General features: G+C 45.8%; 1 protein-coding gene across 1 annotated transcript in view; it reads right to left on the minus strand.

Moving 5' to 3' along the window:
• Positions 1–13,711, minus strand: part of LOXL2 (lysyl oxidase like 2) — a 43,896-nt gene extending 30,185 nt beyond the window's left edge. Inside the window, exons 1-3 of the mRNA XM_038166826.2 lie at positions 13,441–13,711; positions 5,322–5,761; positions 2,916–3,091 (exon numbers count right to left, since the gene is read on the minus strand). Of these exons, the coding sequence (XP_038022754.1) occupies positions 2,916–3,091; positions 5,322–5,682 (537 nt within the window). The 5' untranslated portion in view covers positions 5,683–5,761; positions 13,441–13,711. The remainder of the gene's footprint in view (positions 1–2,915; positions 3,092–5,321; positions 5,762–13,440) is intronic.
• Between the last annotated feature and the right edge of the window lie 6,944 nt (positions 13,712–20,655).

Below are 20,655 nucleotides of genomic sequence, written 5' to 3' on the forward strand. Positions count from 1 at the left end.
CCGTCAAGATGAAGTCAGATGTTGTCTGATACCTGCTGGCTTTCCGCGTTAAATCTCAGCGGCGCTTGGCAGCCCCGGAGAACTCAGCACTGAAGGTCTTTAAGACACTTTCTAAATGATGAATTTAAGGCAGTCTGTCCATCCCCCGGCTGCAGGAACACACAGGGCTCCCTTTTGCAGGGGAAAGAAACCTGAATGTGATGGCAAATATTTGGGGATGGGCTCCCAGAGCGCGAATTTCCCCAGGAAGGCAGAACAAAATCACTGCTCCCTGCCTGCTGGAGCTTACACCCTGACACATGAATGCACACCACAGTCAGAGCCTGCTCCTGTTAATCTGCTGGATGTAAAATCATCCATTTACAAACATCCAGGTCCATTTGGGAATTCTTACAGTCATTCCTAACTACTGTGGGAAAATGGGATGGAAAAGTGCAATTCAAGGTGATGCACGGAGCACATGCATTAAGGAACAGCTTCATCGTGGTGCAGCCAGTGGGACTGGTGGGGAGACCCGAGCGCAGCATCGCTGCTCTGTAAAAAATTCCTCAATCCCCTCCATCTCATTCCAACGGGGAGACATCAGTGGGACAGCCTGAAAACCCAGCAGCTAACCAAACGATGATGTTCCCCCTGGTGAATGCAAGGTATGACATGCACAATTCCCATGCACGTTAGGCAGGGCAGAGACGTTGGATGTGCATTCACACAAGCCTTTTGACCTCCTCGTTTTGGAGTTTATGACCCTATGAGTAACCCTTCTCAGCAGCTCTGACTCAAACCGTGGCACGCCAGCTGCTAATGAGATAAAGCGAAGGTTGAGAGAAGGAGAGCTGAAAAAAAGAGGGGGGAGAGGAGTTGAAACATTTGACAGCTAGCTGCGACTGAAACCTACTTCCACAATGGCATTTAAAAAATTTACAGCACATCACCTTTAGCCTTGCTCCTGCTGCATTAAAGCAGAAAAAAGAGCTCCTTGGCTCCCCGTGACTTTAAAGGGGTATGAGAAAAATCAGCCTGGTTTTGCAGAGTAGAAGTAACAGCGTGGTCCCGAGTTGTTCGGAAGACTCGAGCAGCGATGTGTAAGGGAGAAGTGGGCACACAAATTGTTCTGGATCCTTGAATTTGTCCTGTCGACAGACATCAGGCTACAGGTTAACAGCATCATTAGGAACCCAGCACGCAGAGCTGGGGGTGAGAAAATACACCACTATTCCCTGCCACCAGCAGGGAGGCAGGCTGACAGCTCTCAGCTTCTTACAGGAGCTTAAAACCAAAGCTTTTCCTTTATTTTTTTTTCCCCACTCCCATCATTTCAGTGCCTTTAGTCACCAGTGCTGCTACTTGTCATCGTGGTGAACGCCTTCACCCATACCTAGACCCCAAGAGCTGCCAGGACGTGGGGAATATGATTTATCCCACATCTATTTCACTTATCCTGCATCGATTTCTCCTGCTGGTGACCCCGTCTTCCACCACAAGAACTGTTTCATGATTCATTCTACTTATCCTACGTGAAGCCCAAACACCCACACATTAGCTCAAACTTCCCTCAATCACCCCAGCGCGCTCCGCTCGTTAGCCAAACGGCAGCGCTTAGCTCATGGAAAAGCGGAGCCCTCCAAAGCTTTCATGATTAATACCTGAAGCATCTCGGAGTGATGCGACCTCCGTCTAGACTAAGGCATCTTTCTTTTCTTCCAGGCCTCCGTTTTGTGGATTCGCTGTGGCTTTGGGGATGTGGGCGCCTGCCAAAGCCATCGCCGATGTTCCATGATCTCGCCCCGTTCCCTGAGCAGCAGCCGTGCCATCGGCTGAGGCAATTTGGGATCCCTTTGGAAGGCCTCCTTCCCCTCCTTAGCCAAGAAAAGCCAGGTCAAGGCACAAAGAGAATTCCCCTTCTCGTATCCTGCATCTGCCCCCTGCGTGGGAGCCTTGCATCAGTGCTGAACGCTGCCTGCTCTCTCAATCAGGGGCTGCGAAGGAACTGCTAGAATAATTTTGTTTTAAAGCGAGAAAAAATGCTGTACCCTTTGTTTCAGATCACGAACAGAGCCAAGATTCAGCCATGGAAACCACGCTGTGGTATGTGATACACCCTGGGTTCCCTGTCTGCTTAAAATAAGGTTTGCCTGTGGTTACTGGAGAGTTTATTTTGATGTATTTTAACCAAGGGCAACCAGCGAATCTGCATGCTGAAGCACCATAGCATCCGAAACAAGGGAGATGTTAGCTGAGTGGCCACAAATATTTTCCAACCTGAAATTCTGAAGAAGCATACGTTTTTTTTTTTCCTTTGAAGAGCTCAGCCCAGCTTCTTTCCAGCTCAGCGTTCCCTCCTGGATTATTCCCCCCTAGACCATTATTCTGCAGAAATCTAACAATTCTGGTTCAGCTGCGTTTCAGCAGATTTGCTTCTGTCATTTCCCCAGGAGTCTCAACCTCGGCTCAGCAGACAAATCCAGTCACGACCCAGAACCTTTCCCCTAGTGACCAGCCCACGTTTTCCTCTGTTCACTTTCATTTCACCACTTCTAGTGCTGGCTCCCCATTCCCACAAATATTTCCATAGAATTATCACACTCGTGTCATCGTTGCTTAGCTAAGCACTCCAAAAATCTCTTCATATCTTTCCCTGTAAATCCATCCATTCCATTAAACGATTGCAAAACAGGAGGAATAATATAGTGTCTCCTTACTTATTATGCTATTAAAAAATCCTTTTGAATTCTTAAATACATAAAGCTTTGAACAGCTGAAATTCAGCTCTGAAGGTTGCACCTGAAGCCAGCACCTAGAAGTACTACGAAAAGTGTGCTTTAACCATGGGACACAGCTGGGATAACCTACAATGTATAGGTCCTGGTCCACAGAAGCCTCCTGATTAGCTGCTAGGGATTTTGAAGTACATTTACCTCTATTTGGTTAAGCAGCGAGTTGTCAAACTTGAAGCCAGGGATTCTCTTCTCGCTGCACACCACTCCCACGTCCTCGGTGTGTTTGCAGTCGGTTACTCCCCAGCCATTTGACGTGCATGCTGCCAGGGTGGTCTCCTTGCCGTTACAGTGGACGTTGTCCATCCAAATTTTCCCTGAAGGGGAAAAAAAAAAACACAGAAATGAGACTCAGAAAGAGAGTAAATTGTTCTTAATATATCAGGGGAAGAGATTACTGCTAAAAATAACCTTGAATAAAAATGCTAAGGAACACCAAAAATGGAAACTTCTCCTCCCCATTGCTCTCACTTATCTGCATTGTATTAAAAAAAGAAAAATAATCCCTCAATGTAATATAATAAGTAAATATAATCCTATATTTAAGGCTATAGGCTTGAATGATGCAAGTGAAGCCTTGACCATGGAGGCTCTGGACCTCCACAGTCCAACAGCAACCAAAGGATTGCTAACAAGGGACATCCCAGCCAGAAGCTCCTCATGCCACCACTGCTTGCTGTTGTGTTAGCATGCAAAGGGTCATCAGCCTGAAGGAGATCACTGCTGGAAACTTGCCCATGTTGAAAACTGACCTCCCAACAAGCCACTTTCGAGCATGCGTTGTCATCGGGTCCCCTCAATCCTGCCCTCTAATCACTCTCACTAAATCATCCCTTCTGTATTTAAGGCTTCTCTGTACATCATTTCTTGTTTGCTAAATCCTCGTTAAACCTCTTCTATGAGAGAGCTCCAAGTTTTCATTAAATGCCCCCACTTTTTAAAGGCGTTTTTTTTTGGCAGAAGATTTAACAGCCCACTGCTGATTGCAACCTCCTGTTATTTGGGTGCTCTTTAAAAACCCGTTGCCAGATCCAGTTTCCAGACTATCATCACCACTTTTCCTCCAACAAAAAACGTGCACACATGTATATTATATTAAAGCAAATTAGATTCTTCAGAATTGACTAACAAGCAGACAAAAAAATCAATATGTGTCACTTGGAGAACTTTAGGTCAAGTTTTCTAAGGAGCAGCTGAGAGCAGAGAACCAGGAGTATCTCTGGGATTCACCTTTATGATGTGCTTGCTTTTCCTTTGGAAACGTGCTGGGCACACGTTGCTCCCCTGCAATTTATCCCCTAAATTGCAAGGAGCAACAGCCAACAAGAAACTCCCCTATTTTATGGTCCCCAAGACTTTGTCTGTCTGAAGAATAATAATACATCCTTTGGGTAGAAAGGACTGCCTGACCTCCAGAGCCAGGAGGAGATCCTGCAGGAGCAGTCAGAGCTGTTTCCCTTGGCTGTCCCAGCTGCTTTCCAGCAGCCCTAACACGTTTGGGTGTTGATGAAGGATCTGCCACAACCCCCTCTGCACGAGCTCCCCATCAGGATTGAACCCACACAGAGGATGCTCGCTCCCATCAAGTCACGTGGCGACAAATTTCTGGTTTGTTTTCAGATGTCATGGCCTCTTTCTCTCTCGGAAATCTCCTGCTCTACCCCAAGAGCCAAAATCCACAGCTTGGGACAACATTCAAGGTTTCGCGTTTCACTCAAGTCAACGTTGAGGCCTGCTGGCTCGTTAATGGGCAATTTTATAGGTGTGAGCACTAACGAGTGGCGCTAAGTAACAGCCATACAGCACGCTTATCCCTGCTGCAGTGGAAATAACCTGTCTGTGGGTTACATCAACAGCGTGCCAAGCTTTCATATTTTGAGAAAAAAATCTCCGTAGGCCAACATTTAACTAACAGAGCAAGAAAGGAAGGATAGGATGTACAGTTTGGGTTGGGGGTGAATAGCTCTTCCCCTCCAGAACCAGCCTGAGTGTCCCAGTGGACTGTTGTAAATGTAGTCCTATATAGGATGTGAAGTGTGGACACTCCTTTGGGGTTTTATAGGCCAGTCTGCATTGCAGAATATGTTGCGTGCCTCTAGAGGGGATAAAGGAAAAAAAATATATATATATAGCATAGCATGGGCAGTCTATATAGAACCAAAACAGTTCAAAAGAAAGAAAGAAAGAAAAAAAAAGAACAGGAGGGAGGAGTGCTTAGAGGCCCTGCTTGACTCACTGCAAAGCAATGGAAGGGTGTATGGGGAAATGGACCATCTGTAAATTACATTTGTGGGCCCAGTTTCCCTTTTGACTCGCCATACGGGCTGCTGGAGAGCCTCCTACCCCCTTCCTTAGCTTGCTTCAATCAAAACACACAAACACCTATTGTTTAAACTGTTCAACCTAATGAGGCACTGATTTACAGAGGCATTGCTTCACCAGGAAGCGTTTCTCGTTACATTTGTAGGCAACATCACCACATCTTGAATTCAGGTCAAGAGTTATTGGGGTTGGAGAGACACCACTATTGCTCTGGAGTTACCTTACCTTCTCCTTTCCCATATTTTGAGCTCGGTAGCCAAGACACAGCCTCCACGTAGCCCAGCTCCCTGCAGATCACGTGCGCAGCGTGGATGGAGAAGTCATCGTCGCACACCGTGCCCCACTCGCCGCTGTAAAACACCTCCACTCGGCCTTCGTTGTGCTTCCTCTTCTGCCCCGCCAGCCGCAGCTGGATTTTGGGGACGTTTGCTGGCCTTTGGGGGGGCTGGTAGACTTGGGGGGGTGGCTCGGGGTAACCGGGGAGGTAGGGCCAGTATTCGTACTGGGCAAGGCCCAGCGGGCTCAGGGAGATGAAGAACAGCATGAAGAAACAGTGGTTATGGTTAAAACCCAGGAATCTTTCCATTTTCAGTGCTCACAGTTCTCAGAGCCAAATCCTCTGCTAGCAGCTGCCGATCAGTGCAGGTAGGTGCTGTGTGGCTGTCCTGAAACAAAAGGAAAGTTTGAGGAAGGCTTGGGAATGACATTGGGATTTGTACCTCCTGCTTCAGCAGGGGATAAACCTATGGGAGAGACCACATCCAATGCTGCCTGTCAAAACCAAAGGCAAGTAAATTATTTCTTGTGAGGTGGGAGAAGAAAATTAAAAGTAACCCACGAAAAGCATTTGCAAGTTTAGGTTAAATTGCCAAATCATTTTGGCTGGAAAATATTTTTTCCAAGGCAAAATTCTACAGGTCACAAATGCTAGAAATAGGATTTTCCTGTTCCTCTGCAAATCCAGTAGTTTAGTGCCTCTAGCAAGTGATGGCCAACTTTGGTGGCAAATCAGACCAGGACAGAACTGAACCATTTTTTTCCCCACACCACCTTTAAATAAAAGAAACTCAAACCATCACTTAAACAATGGAAAACTAGAAGGGTAATGAAATATAATATAACATGGTCAGAAGTGAGGTATTTATACCGAAATCTGTTTTCCTAATCTGATGACAGAAGGTTTATTTCTGCTGCCATACCTCCAGTTTCCTCTGCAGAGGACCAGCACACGTTACCGTAGGCAGACACAATAAAAAGCAATCTCACCTAGCCCTAACTGGCATTAATAATCTCCAGTTTTTGGTTGCTAAGCCTGGATTGGGTCCCACAACCGCTAAATCCTTGCATAAGGTATGAACCAGCCATGGTATGAACCAGCAATTTATTTTTTTTGACTCATTGGAGGAATTTCATCCGGATACTATGCGAAGTTTAAAGGCTGGTGATTTTTCTGCCCGCTTCCCACTCACGTACTCCCCACCCGGCACACGGAGCGGCCGAGTAGCACACATGGAGGCTGATGGTTGAATAGTTTCCAAGTGAAGCAATGCCAGAGAGCAGTGGGAAAAAGCTCCCCAGCCCTTTAAAGCTCCATTATTTCCTGGCAGCCAGCAAAGGGGAGGGAGAGGGGGAAAGACTGGGCTCCCAAACCAGATGTCAAGAAGCAAAAATCCTTCGGTGTTTTTGCTGGGTCTCAACTATTCCCCCAAAAAATGACCAGATGATCACACGTGCATGAAGACACAACAAAACTCATTAAGCAGCATTTCAAGCTAGGGAGGAACATCAGTAATAGCAGAGAAACAGCCCGAAATTCAGGACACCTCAGTTCAAATCTCAGCTTTGAGACCAGACTGAGACCTGTACATTTTCACCAGGCATTCGAAGAAAAACTGTCATTGAAACAAGGTGTTTTTCCAATTTTTGCAGGTTGGGAGGGCTGAGAGAGGAATAAAATGAATTCCTGCCCCACATCAGAGCTAAAGGGGCAGAGAGGAAGGAAACACAACTGCGTTCACAAGGCTGCTCTTCACCAGCTGCAGACAAAGGGGATTTCCCAAAGCAAACGCAGTCACAGGGCAGGAGATATATTCTGTAAAAATAAAAGGCTCCCGAGTCCAGGCACATTAGTACTTGTCAGACACGCCTGACTTCAATACCTTCTCGTATGGATTTCAAAAGAAACCTCTTGCAATGTTTTTCAAGGATACAAGACGGTTTGCAGCCTAGAGGATAAACACATGGGCAGCGCGATTGTTGTGAACAGTATAAAAATAATAATCAAGAAAGCCCCTTAGATCATAACAGAGAAGAATAACATATGTTAGTTATAAGTAGAAATACTGGAGAGGGGGGTAACATCGAGCCCAGCAGAGCTGCAAGCCTGATGGTCTTCAGAAAATCTGTTTTTTGCTCCTAATCTTCTTTAAACATCTGTTTTGACATACTTCATTTGACGTAGCTGTTGTTTCTTGCTACTGCATAAATCAGATTTGAGAAGCCTCAGAAAATATTGAGAGGAAACTAAGCCGGACTGCAGGGTCTCTGCATATTGCTGGGACCTGGTGAAGCATCTGCACGGTCTTTGTGCAGCAGGCAGCCACACGCAGGATATCTGAGAAGGAAAAAGCAAATAAATTGTGGTGTGTAGCCTTAGAGTCACGTCCTGAAGAAAGCTCTCGGGAGATAAGGCACGTCAGCGTCATTAACACAAGACGCCAAATTCCCCTCTAGCTTACAGTTTATGGTTTATGGCACACCAGCAAGCTCAATAGTAACCCAAATAAGAATATTTTGCAGGAGAAAAGGACCAACAAACGATGTGTAGCCAGCAGGTCAGCTTGTTTCGCTTTATCCCTCCTCGTGCCAAGGCAAACACTGACCAGTGGTCAGCTCCGTGCTCCGGCTAATAGGGGTCTTTCGTGATCGGAGGCCAGGGAATAGCCCAAAACTCTGCAACTCCACTTTCCAGGACTGCCTCCCATTCAAACCAAAGCTCCTGGGTCGTCTTGCTGAAGGATTTCAGCCAAAAGACACAACAATTTGGGGAAACCATTCAAGAGGCAGGATGTAATAGCTACCAGCTGAGAGCGGCGCTCCCCGAAGCGTTAATTAATAAAGCAGACAGAACCCTGCACGGTGCCAGAGCCTTTTAAAAACATCACAGAGCCAGGAGACCTCGCGGTCCCCAAGCAGCTTGGTGGGGCTGGGATGGCACAAGAGACTTCCAGGTTATTTTAACGGGTACCAAGATCACCCAGGGAGGTACCGACTTAGATTATAGCAAATCTTGCAGATGCGATTTTCAAATCTTGGTGGCTCAGCACCCCAGGAGCCCTAAGATGCCATAAGGCAGGGTAATTTGATTTTGCTCCCTCGAAGCTTACGGGTTTTCAGAGTCGTGCAAGACAATGAAAAAAACATTAACCACAGAACTTGAGAAAGCCTGGGGAGGAAGGATAAGGTTGCCTGAGAGCCCCCAGCTCCACAGAGGGGGGTCTGACTACCAAAAAGGTATTTTAAAAACCCCGTATGAATTTAATCCTGAACCTTCGCCAAGGAAAATGACTCAGGGCACACAGGTTTTGTGCTCGGGTCGTACGATTTTGTGTCCCATCATCACCGGGATACCTCGAGGAGCAGTTGAGGCTCCTACAGGAGGAGGTATTGGGGAAAAAAAAATAATAAAAAAATCAGAAATCCCCCTTTTAGTCCCATTGTACCTGTGGAGGTGAATCTCAGAGGGATTCTCGGTAAGCCCAGCCCAGCAGCAACTCCACACGCTTCGGGAGACAACCCTGCAGTGTGTACTAGCAACCACAGCCTGCTTTTCCTTCAGGTCATATTACCGTCCGCTTCGAAACAGTCACACATTCAAACACGAAAAGACAAAGCTTCCACAGTGCTTGCATCACCCCAGAAATAAAACCGTGCATACCCAGCGGTCTTGTTTATTGAGGCGCTTAAGAGAAACTATTCAGACCAAGTCACGACGTCAGGAAAAGCTGAGTCCCGGGGAGGCTGAGCACAGGAATAATTCAGTATTTCCACAAGAAACCTGCCTGCTTCCCATCGAGACAACAGGGATTATGGAGAGGAAATATTTGGGCATCTTCTGGTGGAGGCATCTCCATGGGTGTTTGGGCATCTTCTGGTGGAGGCATTCGTCTATCCATCTATCAGGGTGAGATGTCCGTGCTGCTTTCATCAGGAGACAAGACAAGCAGTAAAAACTGGTCTAGAGATTTGATAAAGCAACATTTGGCAGCACAGAAGATTTCACAATGATTTTTTCACCACTCTTCAATGAGAACACTGATGACACGGTGATAGACTCAATTAAGAGCAGTAAAAGATACAATCAAGGACAGCATTAAATAGGAGCCAACTGCACCTGCATTTATCATAGCATCAAAAGCCACAACAACAACATTTAATAAGTATTTAGATAAACTTGGTCATCTGCTATGACCAAAATCTGGACACTTTTTTTCATCAAGTCTCGAAGAGAGCTGCACATGCAGAACTACCCAAAAAGAAACCTAGGCTTAGATCCACAAGATGTTTGCTTTGTGCTGGCTATTCCCTCTACTTTAGGGCTCATTCCTCCCCTCAAATCCTCTCTTTAATAGCCTCCAGACTTCGTAATGATGTAATCCTAAAAGCATATATTTTGGTCTCCCCATTCAAAAGAATCCAAGACGGAGCATTAAAAAATTTTTTGAATAAAGGCAGTGGAAAAGCCAGGAAAATACTCCAGGTCTCCTGGCTCCCCATCCCGTACTTCAGGCCATACGATGATTCTCCATCACTGTGTTAACTTGTAATTTAAGGCTTTAAGGCATGCTCCTGCAAGCTGCTGACTCAACTCTTTTCAGGGCTCCCGTCTGAAAAGGAACAGATAGGCACACAGGGAAGAGAGCAGCAATTTCATTTCAAAATGTTGAGCTTTTACTTCTTCAGAGAATCCACCAGGTGAAACTAATAGGCTATTCATCTCCCCAAACCAAAAGCCTGTCCAAGCAGCACGAATCCCTTTTTAATTTCACCAAATCATCAAAACAATAGATCAGCTCGGACAGAGCCAGGAACACCAGCTTTCCTGCTCCCCTCCTTCTCCAGGCAACAAAAGAAAGTCTCAAGTGGTTGATCTGTGACTGTAGATCCAGCAATGCTCCGTTAAGTTACCTTAAGACAGCAAATTTCACATTAATGCACGCTGGCCAAGTGCAACCAGGAGCAAATTCAACAGTCACATCAGGGAAGATAACAAATGCAAGCTGCTTCTTCCAGCCTGGTGGGATGCTGCAGGGGAAGAGAGAAAGTCCCAGTATATTCTGTGGGAGCAGAGGTAAAGCTGACACAATTCAAACCCATAGATTTGTTTGCCATCACTTGGTATTGAGGCTAGACACAAAAAAGAAGTCCTGATAGACAAACACACAAGTTCTGAGAATAGGACAGAAAAGGCACTTGGCTGCTGTTTTCATTTGAAGGACTGCTACGGGTCTAACTAAAAAAATAAAATAAAAAATTAGAGTGTTTGTCTGACCCCCTGCACCATCATTGGGTTGGATCCATGAGATCCAAACCTTTAGAAATAACCACTCTCCAAAGTTGTGTGCAAGGCTGCAAGCTCTTCTCAGCTCTGTTCCTTCAACTGAAGCAATTCACATTTGCTTTGTTTTAGCCCCTTGACGCATTCATTTACCTCAAAAGGAAAAAAACAACCAACCAAACAGCCTTGCCCAGGGATCTGATGGACACACGCAGCATCTTCTCTCCATGCCACAGCTGCAATTCAAATACACTTCATTTTGGGAAAAAGATCTTTATTTTCCTTATCTCTTCCCTTTGCCTGGTGTCGAAGAACACAGATGAACAGAGATGTGAATCATGACAACCCTCAGGCTCCTGGCCAGCACCAGCTGGCTGTTCCACAGACCTTGTGCTCTGCTCTTAATAGGAAACAGAACTTATTCCCAAAGACACTTCCAAAACAGTTAAATAAAGCATTTTTTTAAAAAAACAAGTAGTATAAGTTCTTTAATTCGCAGCTAGTGTATGCTATTACCATGAACAAGTGATCTGATCTCTCTCAACAAAAGCAGCAGTGGCAACTAGAGCTATAGGATTGAACTTTTTGTGTTAGGAGTACATGATTAGTACATGAATAGAGACCTTACAAAAAGGTACTGCATTAAAATACAGCTGACACACATTCACAGAGCCAGAACATATTTGTGTAGTCCCTAAAGCTGAAGAGCATTAGCAAATCCTCTGAAAATAAGGTTCCCCTCACACTCCTGTGTAACATTGCCTTAATTAATAGAGCCTAACCCATTAGTACCACAGGTTGAGTTCAGAACATCATGTTGTTATCTCTGTCTGCATTCCAATTTTCTTATACCTTGAATAATAAATTTCCATCAACATTACTACAGATTAGGAGCGGGATCTTTCTCAATGTATTTGCAGACACTCATAGTAAACATGTACCTGCACACACGCTCCAAAAGCTTTCCCAAAAAAATGCTTTGCAAGCCCAACTGACCGGTGATGTGCTGAACAGTTCCTTCCACTGAAGCTACCATCTCTTAGAAAGGACATCACTGTGTTTTTAAGCAGCACCGAAGATGTTAAGGCCAGGTTGGATGGGGGTTTGAGCAACCTGGTCTAGAGGAAGGTGTCCCCTCCCCATGGGAATTAGGTGATCTTTAAGGTCCCTTCCACCCCAAACCATTCTGTGAGTTGATGTTATGAAACAACTCAGGAGGAGAAAAGATAAAAGGTCACAAAGAACACAAAAAAAGCAAGAAACAGAAAGAAAAAAAAAACACAGAAGGAAAGTCAGTGGTGCAGTAAGGTGAAGACAATAACCTTGGGAGTCAACCTATTGAAAAAATAGGTGAGAAAATACATAAATATATATAAAAATAGAAGGGAAGAAATAACGAGAGAACATTACTAAGCATGCATTTTGGGGTCCATCAAATATCAGCTCATGCTAATATTTCACATTTCCTAACTGCTCTCTAGCTTCCAACCAAGAAAATTCCACCACTGTGGGTGGCTCAATACAGATGAAATGAAACTGGCAAGTAGGAACCCTAAAGCCAATTAATCTCAGCCCCTATTCAGTACAAATTTGAAAGCAATGTTGTCATTACGAGCCAATTATAGACCTGCTAACTGCTATTCCTGCTATTGCTCCCAAATAACTACACCAGGAGCTTTGTATATGGTCTTCTAAACTGTATTGGTCCTTACTAATACTAATAAATAATACTAATACCAATAAATACTGAATAATAAATAAAAATAAAATAATAAGTAGTAAACTGTATTGGTCCTTACTAATACTAATAAATAATACTAATACTAATAAATAATGAATAATAAATAAAAATAAAATAATAAGTACTAAACTGTATTGGTCCTTAATGACCTTTTTTTACCCACATACAGTAACACCTTTTTTAATTAGGCAACAAAAAACTAATTGAAAAGAAGGCAGTTACCGGTGTGCATGCTGAAGAATCAGAACTCAGCCAGCCCCGGCTGTGTTCATTGCAGACAGGCACAGTCCCACGTTTCACTTTTCAGGTGAATGCCACTGCCTATCCTGCAGGCATCCTGAAAACTGCTGTGATTGCTTCATGATAAACCAGCCTAATTAATACAAGTTGTCGGTAGGCTGAAGGCTGCTTTGCAAAGGGTGTGAATCCCAAGCATGCCAGCAGAAAAGTTTCTCAGCTCGGGACTTATCTGCTTTACACCTTCTGCCCATCTGCACTGAAGCCTTTCCCTCTGGAAGAGTGCAGTTATTCAGAGAGGAGAACTTAAACTGCTTCTGAAGTTCAGCCGGTGACATTTACACAATGTTGATGGCATGTAACGTAGCTTTCTGGTCTAAATCAAACATATTTTAATCATCTTACTGAATACACGTTGCCTCAACTTGTAGACAGCCTGCAACATGTCTTTTTTACTTCATTAGTGCGTGCCTGTGAGCAAGCAAGGGGAGAAAATCCTTAACTTGGTCACAAAATCTTTGCGAAGTGACACTGAGTATCTGTGCCACCCACCCTTGCCAAAGCAAGTCTCAGGGGACAGGAATTAGAAGAAACATCTCATCCCCAGCCTGTAATGTCTAACCATCACGCTTAATAACTGACGGGAGAGAAGGAAAACAAGTTCAAAGAGAAAAACAGAAGAAGCAAGATCAAACTTTCAGCCCCGAAGCAAGAGAGGGTTAGCAATGTTTAACCCAATCCATCAGCCCCTGCATTCCCTAGCAATAATGCCACCGTCCTGGCTTGCAGTCTATGGGGTTTGCATTTACCTTGGGGTTAGTGGTAGGCTGTGCTGGAGGAGCCCCCTGTCCCGGCGTGCTTCATGAAGCTTTTTCTTCTGGGCTACGCGCGCCGCCGGAGTGGTCCCCTCTGCGCTGGAAAATATCCTGCAGCCAGAGAAATATGCTGCAAGAAGCTGCTGCTTCCTGGCAAATTTCACTAGAGTTAGCCAAGCAAACCCCTCCCAAGACCCAGCCCCTTTAGCCTCGGCTCATAGCGGGTGATATCATGGGCTTGTCTTGTAATCTGAGCAGAAGCGCCGCGAACAGAACAGAAACGGGGGGGAAAACCTCGCCAGGATCGCGAGGAAGGAGGTGGGTTAGGAATGGGAATGCTTTCTCAGGAAGTTCCCAGGGAACAAATAGTTGGAATCACATCGTTATCAATGTTAAATAAGGCTGTGTGATTGATCGCAGCACTTTTTAAGCACCCCAAATTGGTTCAGAGCCTCAGTGCCAAGCACCCTCCCCATACAAAGCTGCGTGGTCTTACAGCTCAGCATCTTCAAATTTAGACCCCTTTCACAGACTTTACCGCATGCCATCTCCACAGCTACTTGGGTATCACCAGCCTTAACCCTTCTGCATCCAGCAACTCGATATTTTCCAGCTGCTCAATATTAAAACCCTTAAATACAGCAGCTCAAGCTGCACAGACTTAAAAACCATCCAGATCTGCAGCAAGAGTTACTCTGTAGTCCTCAGTCCTGAGGACTAACTAGATGCTAAAAACAATTCCTAAAACAATAGCAGACCAAAAATCCTGACCTCAGCTGGGCCAGAAAATTCAGAGCATCTGTGATGCGAGCAGCTAGCAGTGAAACAGAAACACTGGACTGAGATGGTTGAAAGAACTCTTCCATCAAGAAAAAGCAGCTAAATTAGATGTTATTCTGAGGACTGTAAACTTCTGCAATCTTTTCAGATGGAGTAGGTTTTGGTTTTAAAACTTATTTTTTTTCCCCTCCCTTTATGCTTTTAATGCATCATAAGAAAAAAATAGAAGTAAACAGTTTTATAACAGTGAAAACAAAGAAACAAAAAACCACACAATAGTTTTCAAATTTCTGTTCCAGAGAACACCTTCAAATTTTGACTTCTGACCCAGTTTGGACAGCAACACACTCAGAAGTGTCAGCATTTCCCAAAGAATGGAAATTTATCCTCTCACCAGCTTTGGCCACGGGTACTGAAATCTATGTTTAATGGGATTTTCAAACACATTAGCAGAAAATTGATAGGCACAGAAAGAAGAGCAGGTATTCACAAAGGCTGATTTTAGAAGAAATGTCCCCGTTTACTTTGGTATATTCATAGACGAAATGTTGAATTTGTAAAGGACTTTCTAGCAAACCCTTCCCTAGCACAAGGCTGTAGCAGACTTGTCCACATCAGTCCTGCCTGCTTGCATACAAATTACCAAATTATCTTGAAAAATTAAAGAGCTTTATCTATATCTCTGGATACATTTCCAGAACTACAAGAACACATCTCCCACCAGACTTCTTCCCTTTTCCAGGTTTCCCATCACTTCCCAGAACCAAGGGTTTGGCCCAACAGGAGAAAGGTGCCATTACTTGCTGGTTTATGAGATGTTCCCACCTTGAGGAGACTCTGCCAGGGGAAAATATTGGCAGGGAGATGATGACCACGTTCCCATGGGCTGGCAAAGCCTTCTACAGGACAGTCCCCAAACTAATAATAAATCAAACAAATAAATCAATCATGCTAAAGGTGGAAAGAAACATTAGAAATAAGTGAATTGCTTCTTGGTGCAATTCCTGGAGATGGCAAGATGTCAGAGCTTGACCCCACAAAGTCATTGAAACAAAGCTTTGCTCTTTCTCCCAAGAAATCAGCAGCAATGGTCAACAGCAGTACACACAGTGCCCTAATTCTCCTGCATCAAACACCCATAAAATTATTGAAATGCTGCAAATTGTGATGAGCAGCACAGCTACCAGCAGAGCACCACCTGGTGGGTCATCAGCCGGGCTGGATTCGCCTGGCTCAACCTCGGGGACACCAGGGGAAAAAACGAATCAGAGCAGAAGCTCCACGGAGCAGGGAACTATTTCGGAGCAGCAGGAAGCTGAAGGCAGTTTTGGCCAGAGGAATGTGTGAGTGTCTGCTCGATCGGGGCACGGAGAAACATGACAGCCTGCTGGAGGAATGTTTGCCGAGTGCCTGGGTCGGGTAAGGATACGAGCAGCAAATGCCATGCAGGCTTCCAGCTGATGGAAGGGTTTGCTGGTTGCATAAAGAGAAATATTCGGCAAGGATTCAGGAAAGTTCTTCAGGGTAACACGCTGGGTTCAGGGCAATTTGCTGCCCCCTTCGTATTGCAGCTGGTTAGGACTAAAAGACAAGCACCCAGCAAAATAAATTAACAAATAAATAAGAAAAAGGCTCTCAAAATCACACCATCTACAGGAAAAAAAATGCTGCTTCAGCTGGGTTTGCATCATTTGATCACGTAAAGAAGAGACCAGGGAAACCACGTAGGATATCCTGAGTTGGAAGGGGCCCACAAGGATCATCAAGTCCACCTACACACAGGACCACCCCAAAATCAAACCATACATCTGAAAATGCCTCTTGAACTCCGTCAGGCTCAGTGCTGTGAACACTGCCCTGGGGAGCCCATTCCAGTGCCCGAGCACCCTCCTGAAGAGCCCCACGCCAGCACCCGAGGTGTTTCCTTCTGTATCTGCCCGAAGCACACACCTTGCCGTATGGACAAGTCAAGACTGGATTTGACCAAGCAGCCACAGTCATGGTCTGTGCTCCCAAAAATTAGCCATGCGCTATTAGGTTCTATAATCTCCTCTAATCTTCAGTTTTTTTTAAAAGGGTAGGCTAATTTGCCTCGCTGAGCCTTATGCTTTCACGCTGTAGACTCTCTGGAGCCGCAGGTCCAAATCTCACCCAGGTCGCCTTGACCTATCGAATACACACAGCGGATACGCCGAGCTCCGTAAAGGTTGCTCTGCTCTGAGATGGTCCAGATGATATCTGAAGAACTGAAGGACCTGGCTGTTCGGCGAGGTGTTAGCGACACGTGGCAATTTTCACACCAATTGGCCCCAGTGGAATATCCTTGCAACGTGCAGTTGGGGTTAGATCCCTGCTTTTGGGCTCACAGATGGCTAAAAAACACCAATGGTTCTAGAAAAGTAGGTTAATGCATCCCTCAACAGAGGGATAAACCAATGTAATTGATGTAAATTGCTTAATCCCTACTGGAATTTCTATGACTTGCACATTAGGAGCTTGGTGGTGGCTGAACGGATTTCCCAGACCTCATCCTCTCACCCTTTTTATTTGGTTGCTGCTCCACCCGAACCATGGCAAGGTTTGCACAGTCCCACGGCCATGTGGCAACTGGAACCCAAAGCACCGTCAGCCAGAGCTGCTTCCATTCTGGGAGGGGCCCTTGCATGACAGAGCTCTTTTGCAGCCACCAAAGCTGGAAAAAATGAAATTCATTTTTGGTAAGATGCAGCTTTAATCCTTTGAGATCTCTCTTTTTTTTTTTTCCGCTCTGCATGTGTTCTAGTTCACATGTCAGTGCAAGGCAGACAACGAGCACATTGCACTTACTGTCCCTCCTCCACGTGATTTTCCCTGCTTTGCAGAGTCACCCCTTGCAACTCCTCAGTGCTGCTCTTCAGATCAGCTCACTGAAGCCACTGCTGACCTCAGTGCTCTACAAAAACACTCCAAAATGAGAGCTCTGCTGAAGTCCAGGCTCGCAACAAATAGCACATCAGAGCAGAAGCACGGGTCAGCCTCACGCAAGATCTCTTATAGACACATCTTTCACCTCTACGATGCACAATCCAGAGATTTATGCACCTTCTACATCCACTTACTACCCCCATTTCCATGCAAAGGAAAGACTCCTAGACCCTAAGGAGGGTGAAAACCTGAAGCCCCGTGAAATACTCAGAAGAGCTGTGAGATGAAGGCTGTTCCTGGATGACGATGCTTACAAGGCAGCAGCTGTTCCTTCTCGGTCCCAGGCAGCTTGAACAAGAGCAGCACATCATGGAGAAAGCACGTCCATCTTTCTTGCGTTTCTAACCTTAACCCTGTCAAGAAAGGTGTAGGAGGGAGGCCAATTAGTACTGAAATTTCTCAACCTGAACATGAGTTTCTGGTCTTCCTAGGCCAAGGAAGACTCAAGCACAAGGCACTTCACAAGCACTTTTCATTCTCTATCCGTACAAGCTAAAACTTGGAGATCCTGGCTGTCTTCTAACAATGATTTAAGGAGTCAGCTGCTGAAAGCCAGCTTCCCACAAGCAATCCCCAGCAAAACACAGGTGGCATGCAGAATCTGAGCAGCACACGCCAACATCCTTCCCCTTGATACAGGTTCTTCTTAGATTTTGTCTGTGCAACTTGGCCATAGAGGCGGAGATGAGCATAGGAGAGTATAAGCAGAGTGTTGCCCCCAAAAAATGTAAGTGATAAAAAAAATAATATAGAGTGATTTCTAGAAAGAAAAGCAGTTTATGAGAAATCCAGCTTCACTGATAACACTGTGGGAAAGTGATGTGAGCTAATCCCATGTGTGCAGTGAAACGACTTGCACAATAAAACCCAGGAAGGATGACTGCGTTTTGTCACCCTACCCTGGGGGATGGCAGAGGTGCTAGAGGCTTACCATCCCCTCCCACTAGATGGCAAGAGTCCCCCTCAAACAGCAGAGCATCTGCCAGCACAGACATGTGTGTCCAGGGGTCAAGAGGTGGAGAAGTGACTTCTGGCCCTGAAGAGCCCCGAGCAGTCAGAGCCAGCCTCCAGCGCAGCCTGTCGCAAGATTTATTTCGTTGTGATTGAGAAAGCTGTGTCCAGGAGAAAAGGAGAAGAGAAGAGGAACTGAAGTGAGCGGAATAAGGCCCTCTGAGTGTCAGAGGGGGAGGATAACCAAGAACACAATGTACTGCTCTCCATTACACCCGGGCAACCGCAGCAAATCCCTCCACATCCTTCAAAGCCATTATGGAAACATCTGTTTTACTGTCTTTTGTGCTGATTCACTCTGACGAGCCAAAGAGCGTGTCTTAACAAGGTCAGCCTCCACCAGCAGTTCTGCTCTCATGCAGAAAACCTGAACAATTAGTTCAGAGGCTCCAGCTGCTGAATTTGCACGAGGGCTCACTGCAGGGGCAGGGCAGGGGCTGCAGATGGGAACATCCAGGCAGGAGATGCATTACACACCCCCGAGTCTGATCTCACCGTTTCCTTAACGTCCTTCACATCCCCGTGGATCAGCAAGGAGCTGAGCACTGCCAGCTTTCACGGCAGGTGATGCACTAGGAGTTACCTCTGTGTATTGCTGCTGCCAGTTTTGGCCACGACAACCTAAAAGAGCCCACTTAATGAGAAAAAAAAAATGGTACTGTTGTAATCCCGTTTGCAAGGCACCACTGGGATTATCAGCAAAGAGAAATGCTGGTAAAATGCCATACATGAGACCTAGGATTAGAGAACGTCTTTGATCTGGAGGTTCAAATCCTGCCCTACACATTAATTGTAACAGAGAATAGAGATGGTAATTTATGGGACCCTGGAAAGCATTTAGATTTTAGGAAAATCAGGGCATCACATTTGTAAGTTGCCTGGTACAAGTGTGCTGAGTGCTCCCTTTCGAAGGTCAGTGCCCTAAAAAGCATCTCCAGCACCACAAATTGCTCATCACCTATGAAAACATTACTTGGGAGCGGGTTAGCAATCTCCTAGCACTTCCCACCCATCCAAAGATCTCCAAAAACGAGCAGGTGAGAAAGTCATTGTCATCCTCCCAGCCTTTAACGAGAGGGAGGGTGACCTGAAAAACAACCACCAGGACCAGGTCCCCGAAAACTACGCCCACAGGAGCTAGCACCCGGGGAGAGGGACACAGCAAGCCCTCACGAGGCTCGTTCCAGCTTACAAAGAGCTTCATGCGTTATTTAGTAGCAACAATGGCAGAAACAATGGGACAAGAAAGAACAAGGTGCCCCCGGTCAGGCACGCCACCCACTCACTGCTGTTGACTGTCCCCTTCGCAGGGTGCTGTGGAGAGGCAGAAAACCCTTTTGTTTTCACCTGTTGTAGGGTTACCTTGGTAGGGCTGGCGTTCCCGGAGGAGCTGCGTGCCTCTCCCCTTCCCCAGGCTCTCCATCTCCACCAGTACCGACGTCTCCCAAGCATTTCTTCCATTAGGGGCCACGCTCGGTCCTGTGTTTGGACATTTCCCATACACAAAAACAAAGCAACAAGAAGATGAGTGATACGTTTAAGAGGCCGTGAAGCCAAAAGCTTCAATATCGCTCTCCTGTCCGTTCCAGGTCACCGGGGAAGGTCAGAGAGCAGCGCCCTCGCCTCTCCTTTGTGCTTTTCTGCATGCCTTACCTGTCCTTAATGGACCTGGAGAAAGGACAAGGCGAAGAGAAGAAGCAGGAGAAAGAAAACAAAGCATGTTAATGCAGAAATGGACACAAACAGATAAACATTGCCATTGGGACTCAGAAATCCGAGCCCAGGGACAGCAATACCTGTTTTCACTCAGTACCTAAGTGTCTCAAAGGAATCTTGTTTCCCCTCGTGTTGTTGTTTAGTGTAGTCCCTTGGGAGAAGGCTTGTCCAGGGGGAGGGGTGGGATGGAAAAACTTTTTTTTTCTCCTAAATAATCTGAAGCTGCAAAAAGAGATGCAAGAATAAGGTTGTTTTAGTCTCCATCTCAGGAAATGTCACAAATACACGGCAAACTTCATCCTCTTCCAGAGCCCCTGCCCCATCAAATCCCCACAGATGAACAGGAAAAAAGAAAAAACACAACAACAAAACCAAATATAAATTACACGTTAATTCTAAGCACTGGGACAAGACAGCCAGATTTCCAAAGAAGGTAAGAGCTGAATCTGCAGCCCCTTGTCCCAGGATAATCCAAGTGCCAAAAATCACAGCAGCCCGGTAGATCCAGGCGTTTAGGCTTGGCACTTCGCTGATTGCTTTGGAAAATCTGCGCCTCCTCCCCGTGCCTGTTGGGCTTTAAGCTCTTAAAGCAATTAAAGGCACCCGCATATCTGTCAGCCTCGATATAGCAAACGTTAAGATGCAGCAAACTCACGGAGAGCGCTGGTGGGAAGGGCCTCACGCTGCCCGCGTGCTGGGATCTTGCTGTTTTCTGCAGGAGGATGATGCACAGACAGC

Source organism: Anas platyrhynchos, chromosome 23 (assembly GCF_047663525.1).
Source record: "Anas platyrhynchos isolate ZD024472 breed Pekin duck chromosome 23, IASCAAS_PekinDuck_T2T, whole genome shotgun sequence".
Classification (NCBI taxonomy): domain Eukaryota; kingdom Metazoa; phylum Chordata; class Aves; order Anseriformes; family Anatidae; genus Anas; species Anas platyrhynchos.